The sequence below is a fragment of the Macrobrachium rosenbergii genome, chromosome 6, assembly GCF_040412425.1.
Source record: "Macrobrachium rosenbergii isolate ZJJX-2024 chromosome 6, ASM4041242v1, whole genome shotgun sequence".
NCBI classification, from domain to species: Eukaryota; Metazoa; Arthropoda; class Malacostraca; order Decapoda; family Palaemonidae; genus Macrobrachium; species Macrobrachium rosenbergii.
In genome coordinates this window covers 50729012-50739011 of record NC_089746.1, presented here as the reverse complement: position 1 = coordinate 50739011, position 10000 = coordinate 50729012, and the positions used below count along the sequence as shown (strand labels likewise).

Here is a 10000-nt window from a genome sequence, read left to right as displayed (position 1 = left end):
GTGAATCGAATTTTTATAAGGTTTGTTAGCAGCAAATGAAGTTTGTCTGATATATCAGACAATGACCGGTATGGATGATGAAGATAATGTTGATGACACTATTTTCCTAATTCCGGTGCAATCCTCAACCAATCAGTAATGTTCATCTCTTGGCCTGACATCCAGGTAGACGGTATTAATGCCATTACCGTAATCCAATCAAATTCCAATCTACTAAAAGCACAGTTGTTCCGTAGAGTTCGAACCCTGTTCTGTTAGTTCGTTTTCGTCTCTGTTGGCTGTTCGGAGTTCGGAGGGTCACACCAGGATCCTAATCTCTTTCACACCTTGCTACACTCAGAGATCATCTTAGGGTATTGGCTCCTGTTGGCATAAGCCAGTTTAATTAAAACCAACAAACTAACTACCTAGTTTATTTGTAATTACCTTTACTTAGTGGCAGTACGCTATAATGTTTATATGCTTTTTCCTATATTTATATTGTGGTAATAGTAATAGAATGTTCCCTCTCATTATAGATTTCTATTTTTCAAACTTTGATCTATAAAGAAATCGTCAGTTTCGGAGTAAATTCGTGAAGTGTAAATATGTTTCTGAAATATTTGCAAGTTTATCTGTTTATATGAGTTCTTTTATAACATTCCTAATGAATCTTTTCATAATTAAAGCAGTTATCCAAAGCTTCTAATAGATTTAATGTTATTTAAATCTTGGGAGGAAAATTATTGTAATTTTTTTTTACATTATTTTACCTTATTGATTATTTATGCATTATCAGTTTTTTTTATTTTCCAGATGGTAGATTTTGATTCAACGTAGGGAAAAGTTAAAGTAAAAGACTGTTTTAATCCATTTACTCGTTGTTAGTATCTTGATTTAACGATAACATCATTTCATATCGTTAGGGTCTAAGCCAGTCGTAAGGCGACTTCCTGTGTAAATAGATGCAGCTTGATAAAGGCTCATTAAGCTGCGAAGAAGATTATTTCACTACCATGCAAGACCTGGTCGCATGCGTGCTTTGGTTTGGGAGTGGTTGATATGCTGCGTTTGTGAGGATGTATTTTCACAATCACATTCATTATACTTGTTGCAAAGTGAGGAAAAATTTGTTAGGCTCGACCTCCCCTTGTGGTAAAAAATCTTAGGGTCGACGTCCCCATGTGGTAAAAATTCTTTAGGCTCGACCTACCCTTGTGGTAAAAAATCTTAGGCTCGACCTCCCATTGTGGCAAACATTCTTTAGGCTCGATCTCCCCTTGTGGTAAAAATTCTTTAGGCGCGACCCCCCATTGTGGTAAAAAACCTTTAGTCTCGACCTACCCTTGTGGTAAAAAATCTTAGGCTCGACCTCCCTTCTGGGTAAAAATTCTTTAGGCTCGACCTCCCAATGCGGTAAAAATTCTATAGGCTTGACCTCACCTTGTGGTAAAGATTCTGTAGGCTCGACCTCCCATTGTGGTAAAAAATCTTTAGGTTCGACCTCCCCATGTGGTAAAAATTTGTTAGGTAAAAATTTGTTAGGGTCGACCTCCCCATGTGGTAAAAAATCTTTAGGCTCGACCTCCCCTTGTGGTAAAGATTCTGTAGGCTCGACCTCCCATTGTGGTAAAAAATCTTTAGGCTCGACCTCCCCATGTGGTAAAAATTTGTTAGGGTCGACCTCCCCATGTGGTAAAAATTCTTTAGGCTCGACCTCCCCATGTGGTAAAAATTTGTTAGGGTCGACCTCCCCATGTGGTAAAAATTCTTTAGGCTCGACCTCCCATTGTGGTAAAAAAATCTTTAGGCTCGACCTCCCCATGTAGTAAAAATTCTTTAGGCTCGATCTCCCATTGTGGTAAAAATTCTTCAGGCTCGCCCTCCCTTCGTGGTAAAAAAAAAAAAAAATTCTTTAGGTTCAACCTTCCCCTAAACCTTGAAAAATTTTCTTTCCGTAAAGGTGTTTCATTCGCAGTTCCCAGGTAACAAAGTTAGATCCTTGATGGCTGTCTTTTCCACTACAGTAATGACCCCTAATCTTTCTATCCTTGGAAATAATGTTTCTTTGTTCAGCGATGCTTGAAATGGGTCTCGTGAGTGAGTGAATTTATCTTATGTTAATACAGGAGCCACGCCCACTAGACTTGGTGCAGTTGCCAATAGGTGATAAAGTACGTGCCATACTTGGTGCATGTCTTTGTGACATAGAAAAGATTATTTATGTGATTTGTTTTAAGTAATGTGATAATTATGTTGGTACATAAAGAGCAGATCTACTAGTCGTCCGAGGTGAATTTTTGTGACTTGTTCTTGCAATTGAGATGTGGCTTTATTATTGATATGATTATTATTATATGTTCAATCTGAAAGCGCTTACTGAATAGTAATGCATCATACCAACATTCAACACTATATCGGTGAAGACAGTTTGCTACACGAAGCGTTAAAACTACGGAAACCTTTTATACACTTGCCTTTTCTGAAGACTATGAAACAACGGACACGTGAAATTGTTTGCTCAAACACCGTAGACTTTTTTCATGCCCTGTTGGAAAGATGATTTAAAGCTTAGTCTTGGTACACCGGGAAGGAAAGTTCTCACGATTAATGCTTTTATCTTCTTTCATTTCCTATCTGCTCCAGTTCAGCCGGCAACATAGATTCTAGTTGTATATACTATTGATAACTTTTCCTATATTCATATGAGTCTTACGCGCTACATTAATTCCATGAAGATAGGCAGTTTTGGCAATCCAATTACTACGCGGGAGCCGACTCGCCTCTCTTTCCAGTGGAGAGAGAGATTCCACAAGGAAGAGTTACAAACGAAGGAAGGGAGGGAGGGGGAGGAGGAAGAGGAATATGAAGGAGAAAAGAGGAGAGGAGGAGGAGGTGGCGCAGGTGAAGGGAGCGAAACGTGATTGAGGAGGGAGCTCCCACGAAAAAAGTAGGAACGAAATTAAGGGAGGAAAATTGTAAGGGATCCAACTTCCGCCAAGGAAGCGGAATGCGATGGGAGGGAATTAGATTTGTAAATAGAGAAAAACCCACTAATTTTTTAATAAATTAGAAAATGGGAATAAATTTATTTAAAAAAAATAGAAAATGGAAATAAATTTATTTTTAAAAAGATAGAAAATGGGAATACATTTATTTAAAAAAATAGAAAATGGGAATACATTTGTCCTAAAAATATAGAAAATGGGAATACATTTATTTTTAAAAAATCAGAAAATGGGAATAAATGATGAGACGTATCTTGATGAAAACTCTGGATGTGCGAAGTTCGTTTGAAAGAAACACCAGAAAAGTTGAATGTAGAAGACAATCGCAAAAAAGTGACGTTAATATTAATGCTTTCAAGAAAGAGGTAGCGGTATAGAACTATAAGATAAAACGAAATGAAACTTAATGTTTGAATTTCTTACCAGGTTGCATTTCGTGATTGAGTGACACTTCACAACCACAGTTAATTCTTCGTACGTTTTTGATGAATGTTTCGTTTATAAAGCAAGTAAAGCCACTGCCTCTTTACTCCTCTTTACTTAGATTTTCGCTTCCTGCTTTTGTACTTCTTTGCTCTTCCTACCATTCATCCTTTGAACTGCTTGTGGTTGATTTTAGATAAATGCGGCTTTATGCCATCACAGGCCCTTGCTCTATGGTGGCCTGTCTGTAAGGTAAGGCGTTAAATAGTATAAGCCTGTTGTGGACTTCTGGACTGTAAAACCCAGTTAGACCTCAAAGCAGACCTGTCTCTTCTTCCGTGGTCACCCCTGTGGTAGGTCAGAGTCCACAGGTCCAAATCAGGCCTTTTCGTCCCCCTTCAACTTTAAATAACCGTTTTTCGTATCGTTCAGTGGTTCCGAACTACTCCATCCTATTATCTTCATGAAACGTCATTTCGTGTCCATTTAATTAACGTGATATTTGCTGACTAGGAAAAATAGGGCGGTAAACAACCCTAATTGCTAACAAACAACTAAGCCCATTCCTACAAATGCACCACGACGGCTAACATGTAGCAATAAAATACTCGTTCCCATTATTTACAATTGCTTTTATTTGTTACAGGCCGGAATGGGAAGTATTTCAAGAACCGAATTCCAATGAATTTCGGTTCGCTTTGTGTGGTTGCAATAACAGGGGCGAAATGAACAAATGAAATAAAGCAAAACAAGCAAAAAGACTCTTCATTTTCTTCGCTCACTGCTAACAAACTTCGCTACAAATTTCTGGCGCCTACGACCGCAGTTTCTGTGACGCCGGTCTAATGGATGATTTCGATTTCTTCCGTGTAATGATTTGTCCTCTTGGTTGTGGAATGTTATGTGGCACATTTGGCTCGAGTTGTAAGGCCCATTTCTAAACCTACAGCCCACCCGTCGACCCAGATGTGAATAAGGTGGGGAAGAAGAGGGCGTAGGGCTAGCAACTTCATTCTTAAGGGACCTGATGAGAGCCGGAAGTCAGCAGAACCCTTCTGAAGGGTAAGAATGGGTCTTGTAATTATATATATATATATATATATATATATATATATATATATATATATATATATATATATATAAATAATTACAAGACCCATATATATATATACATACATACATATATTATATATATATGTATGTATGTACTGTATGTATGTATGTATGTATGTATATATATATATATATATATATATATATATATATATATATATATATATATATGTGTGTGTGTGTGGTGTGCGTGCGCGTGCATGTGTGGGTGTGTGTATCTTAGCTCACGCGAATTGTAAATTCCTTAGCAAAAGTCTGTGGCCCGCAACTTCTTTGAGAATGATTATTCACTCTAAACGTGGCAGCTTTTACTCTTGGGTCACATTAATGTGATGTCTGATGCCGGCAGTTCTCAGAAGAAAATCTGTCTAATGAAGGAGCATCTCTTTCGCTGCTAAGAGTCTCTCTCTCTCTCTCTCTCTCTCTCTCTCTCTCTCTCTCTCTCTCTCTCTCTCTCTCTCTCTCTTCGTTCGTTCTCTTAAATTCATGATTCAGCCACCCACTCCCCCTCCCTTTCGCCTTGGTTTCTTCTCCAGCACTCCTCTCCCTCTCCCTCCCTTACCTTGTACCTTTCTCCAACATCTCTTCGTCTCTCCTGAAAACTTCATTCTCCAACATTCTCTGTCTCCTTTCATTTTCTTTCCTTTTCCAACACCCGCTCTCTGTTCTTCCCTTCCATCCTCTCTTGTTCTCCAACATTTCTTCTTCAGGTTAAGTCTGTTCCCTTTACTATGTTCTTCTCCCTCAACTCCAACTTCCTCCCACCCTCCCGTTCTCCAACAGCACCCTTCTGCCTCCCACCAAGGGTATTCTTTCTCTAACTGTTTTTCCCTCTCACCATCCTATTTCCGTCTCCAGCAAACCTTTTCCTCCACCCTCTGTCCTTCTCCAACACTCCTTTCTTCTGCTGCATCCCCACCGTCTCTCCTTCTCCAACGCTTACCCTTCCCAACTCCCACACCTCTCCATCTCCCTCCTTCCACCCTCCTCCTCTCCCTCACCCTTCCCCCTACCCTCTTGCCTCACATCTCCCTTTTCCCCCTCTGTCATCTTTCCTCTCTGCTGTCTCTTCACTCATCCTTCACTCGTACCTCCCTATTCCCCCTTCTGTTCCCCCTCCTTATTCCCCTTCCGTTCCCCCTCCCTACTCTCCCCCTCCTCTCTCATCCTGGCACTCATCCCCGTCTGTCGCAGCTTCAGCCTCCTCCTCATCGCCTCATTGAGTCCTGAGCAAATGAATGAGGAGGAGGAGGAGGAGGAGGAGGAGGAGGAGGAGGAGGAGGTGGTGGTCTACTCTTGGAGTTGTAGGAAGGGTTGACAGGAAGAAGAGTAGGAAGTGAAAGGAAGAAGAATGATGCAGGAAGGAAGAGGTTGAAGTTGTTTTTCATAATGACCTTTCGTTTGTTTACTTAACTGTTTTATTTGCTTGTTTTTACGTCTGTTAGTATGACTGGAAGTTGGATTATTGTAAAGAATGATTAATTGTCAGCTGCTTGCTTTCTTGTTTATCTATTGTTTAATGCGTTTATTTGTTTATTTATTTTATTTATTTAATCTTTACTTATATATTTGAAAACCTGACAGATATTCATTTGGCTACAATGTTATTACTCATGTTTATTTGACGAGGCATAAACCCGAGGTCTTTTGGTATACTGGATAAAAAGAAGGCAAGTGACCTAAAATAAGCTTTAAACGCCCGTAGTTTAAGTCTTAAAGTTACTTGTCTCGATGGTTTCATGATAATTTGCGTAAACAGTGGTACGTTTTATTATTTCCCTCGTCCTGGAGATAGCTAAATTTAGTGTATTGTTAGCAATTTACTTTTAATGATTTTTTTTTTTTTTTTTTTCCAACCTCGGATTTTACGTTTGGAAAAGAATGATATTATTTTGATGATTTTTCCTCCGCTTCGTCTACCTTTTTTCCTCCTCCTCCTCCTCCTCCTCCTCCTCTCCTCTTCCTCCTCCTGCTACTACTACTAGTACTACTCAACAGTACCAGGAGTGAATAGCACGTGAAAGTTTGGCCTAAAATGGCGCTCGACGTAAGGCGAATAATAATACAGAAGGTGGTAATCGGAGTCATGGATAACATTCCATCTCTCGGTTTTTCCATTCCTTCTCCTCTTCCCGGTCCTTAACTTGTGTCGCAGGGGAAAGGTCCTCAGAGCCGAATGTGACATTTCCCTCTTGCTTTTTCTCCGGCAGTTGTCGCTTTTAGCATCATATTTTCGAAAAGAATTCGTCCGCCGACATGGTATGCATGTTTGAGGAGTATAATGGCGGAGGGAGTTTACAGTTTGGCCTTTCGTGTTTGAGTTTTGTTTTTTCTTTTTCTTTTTACTTTCTTTGCGTTGAGTCGGAGTAGTGGATTGTGAGAATTTCCATCGCGCTGTACTTTGAATACCAATCCTGAGGAATTTCTTGTTAATTGTTTTGAAGTGACACTTTTCTTCTGTTATTTTATTTTACTTGTTTTTTCAGGTCTGGGCTAGAAAAGAACTTAGGTAGCCCGTTTCTTGGTCTTAAATAGATGTTCTCATATAGTCAGTAAAAAAATTTTTGTAAAGGACAGCTGCCTGAAAAGAGAACATTAAAAAAGAGAGACAAAAATTTATCGCAATGCTCATTTCATCTTATGGTATGTCCTTATAGCATAAGTGAAATGAGCATTGCTATAAATGTTTGTTTCAACTTATGCTAGGCTATCCTGTGCCATTTTTGCAGGAGATAAAACAAACATTTATAGAGATAATCATTTCATCTTATTCTGTAAGGGTATCTTTCACCAAAACATTAATATTTTAAGAATTCCTGTTGTTTGTCATCCCAAAATCATGTGTATCATGTACTACAGTATTTAAGAGAGGAACCTACCTTGCCTTGAGGTACATGAATAGCTGACATTTTAGTTTTCTGTAAAAGAAAACTGTTGTGCCGGCTTTGTCTGTCCGTCCGCGCTTTATTCTGTCCGCACTTTTTTTTTGTCCGCCCTCAGATCTTAAAAACTACTGAGGCTAGAGGACTAAAAATTGGTATGTTGATCATCCACCCTCCAATCATCAAACATAACAAATTGCAGCCCTCTAGCCTCAGTAATTTTGATAGTATTTAAGGTTAAAGTTAGCCATAAACGTGCTTCTGGCAATGATATAAGATAGGCCACCACCGGGTCTTGGTTAAATTTTCATGCCCGCGGCTAATACAGCATTATACCAAGACCACCGAAAGATAGATCTGTTTTCTGTGGCCTTGATTATACGCTGTACTGAAATTTTCCTTTGGGGCCACTTCTGATCAGAGCACAACCTCTTTTCGTCTTTGTTTTCTTTGAGGGAAGACGAGAGAGTTCAAAAAGGAAGGGATCCTTACCCGTAAAGGAAATCTTAATAGCACCCCATGCTGTTTTTTTTGGAAATGAATTAAAGTTTTAAACATTTAGAAATGGAACCAAATGAATAAATGATGTTTTCTTTTATGGGACATTTTCATGGCAGCCGTTTCATAGTGTTTGGAAGCAGATTTAAGCTCAATGACAATCAGTAAGTGAGGAGAGAGTAAAAGAATAGAGAATACCCGATGACAAATTCTTCCTTGGTTTTGGAAATGAAATATCTGTGTTTGAGAATTCAAGGCCTTTTCATGTCTCGCCGAGGAGTCTTCGCAAGTAATGAGCGAGGGAGAGGAACGAGGAAGGGCCAAGTTGATATTAGGTACGTGGGTAGCCAATAAAAGACCCTTTGTGTGCCACAATGGGCCTAATAATTGTGAAATGGGGGGTCTAGCAGGGAATGGGGTCTGGGGGTCTTGTGCCCTAGAGCTAGCCATGGAGACCCAAGATTGAGGAAGGTCTGGGAGGTTGGTGTGGGTGTGCTGGGGAGTCGGGGGTGGGGGTGGGGGGGGGGAGCTGGAAGTGGAGGGAGAGGATGCTGAGAGCAAGAACAGCTAAGGCATTCTATCGAGCTGAATTTAGGTGAGGGGAATGCGTGGGTGGGGGGGGGATGGGGGGTCCTTTTTGGGGATTTTGGGACCCGGGATGGGATGTGGGCCTCCCGTTTGAGGGTTCGTGGCGAAGGGTATGGGAGGGGTGCTCTGAAGAGTCGGGCCTTTTTTCTTTTTTACCTGTTGGTAATTTTGAGGTTTTTTGTTTACGGGAACAAGTGTCCAGAGTTTTGTCTCACCTGGTATTCATGAGAATTTTGGAGATTTTAGTTTTCATATTTGTACAAATTATATAAAATGATAATAAAACAAAAGAAGAATAAAAAGGTTTACCTAGACAAGGCATGTAAATTTAGACTTAGTCTTGAAAAATTAATGGCTTAATAAAAACTGATTCAGATTTTTAGTGTTTTTAGTTTTTTGGCTGCCTATGAAAAGTACCACAAAGTTGAAATGTTGACAACGAGAGGAAACTAGACAAACACAAAGAAAATGAAAACAAGAACAAACGTATAAGACAGAGAAAGAAAGAATTTCGACCTGATCCACGAAGATCAAGCGTCTGCTTAAAATGGATGAGGCGAAACGAAGTGGAAGCGGATTATGATCAAAAATAGAAAGTGGAGATCTGTGCTCAGTGGAATGAATGAATGGACGATGAGTTTGTCTGACCTCTGAGGTCTGACCTCAGAGAGGGAATTTTGGCAAGAAAGGGAATGAATGGACGATGAGTCTGTCTGACCTTTGAGGTCTGACCTCGGAGAGGAAATTATGGAAATATATCGAATGAATGGACGATGAGTCTGTTTGACCTCAGAGAGGAAATTTTGGCAAAAAAGGGAATGAATGGATGATGAGTCTGCTTGACCTTTGAGGTCTGACCTCGGAGAGGAAATTTTGGAAATATAGGGAATGAATGGACGTTGAGTTTGTCTGACCTCTGAGGTCTGGCGTCGGAGAGGAAATTTTGGCCCCCAAAAAGATCACTGAAAAGATTAGAATATTATAAAAGTGTCAGGATAGAATACAACATTAAACAGAGGAATCCATATTTTCATGAGTTGAAACTAAAATCTAGAACTTTACTCTCTCCTCTTGAAGAGGTGGTTTCTCTCCATAGCCAGGACCAGAGCTCGTTTTTCCTTTCATTGTCCCGTTTCATTTTTTCCCCTTGTATGGGCTGCTTAGCGTTAAATTGCCCGTGTCGTCGTCGGTCCTTTTGCGAAAGGGGGGAAGGGAAGTAAAAAAAATAAAAACAAAAAAACAGTTATTGGGGAAATATTGGAATACGGTATCATCGTTTTTGTTGATAGCTGGGAGATGCAAAGCGATAAGAGATTTGCTGGAGCGGAAACATTTACAAACAAACTCTCTCTCTCTCTCTCTCTCTCTCTCTCTCTCTCTCTCTCTCTCTCTCTCTCTCTCTCTCTCTTTTTATTGCCTCACTGTCAGAAAATCTGAGAATGTATCTTTCCATATCCTTAACCTCTCTCTCTCTCTCTCTCTCTCTCTCTCTCTCTCTCTCTCTCTCTA

At 39.9% G+C, this 10000-nt stretch overlaps 2 protein-coding genes across 2 annotated transcripts in view; both read left to right on the top strand.

Annotated features, from left to right (window-relative positions):
• The window catches only part of LOC136839847 (uncharacterized), a 9458-nt gene extending 3712 nt beyond the window's left edge, over nucleotides 1-5746 (top strand). The window contains exon 2 of the mRNA XM_067106178.1: nucleotides 5382-5746. Coding sequence (XP_066962279.1) covers nucleotides 5382-5746 — 365 coding nt within the window. The remainder of the gene's footprint in view (nucleotides 1-5381) is intronic.
• Nucleotides 1-10000, top strand: part of Nos (Nitric oxide synthase) — a 447341-nt gene that overhangs the window by 169680 nt on the left and 267661 nt on the right. The gene's annotated exons all lie outside the window — the stretch shown is intronic.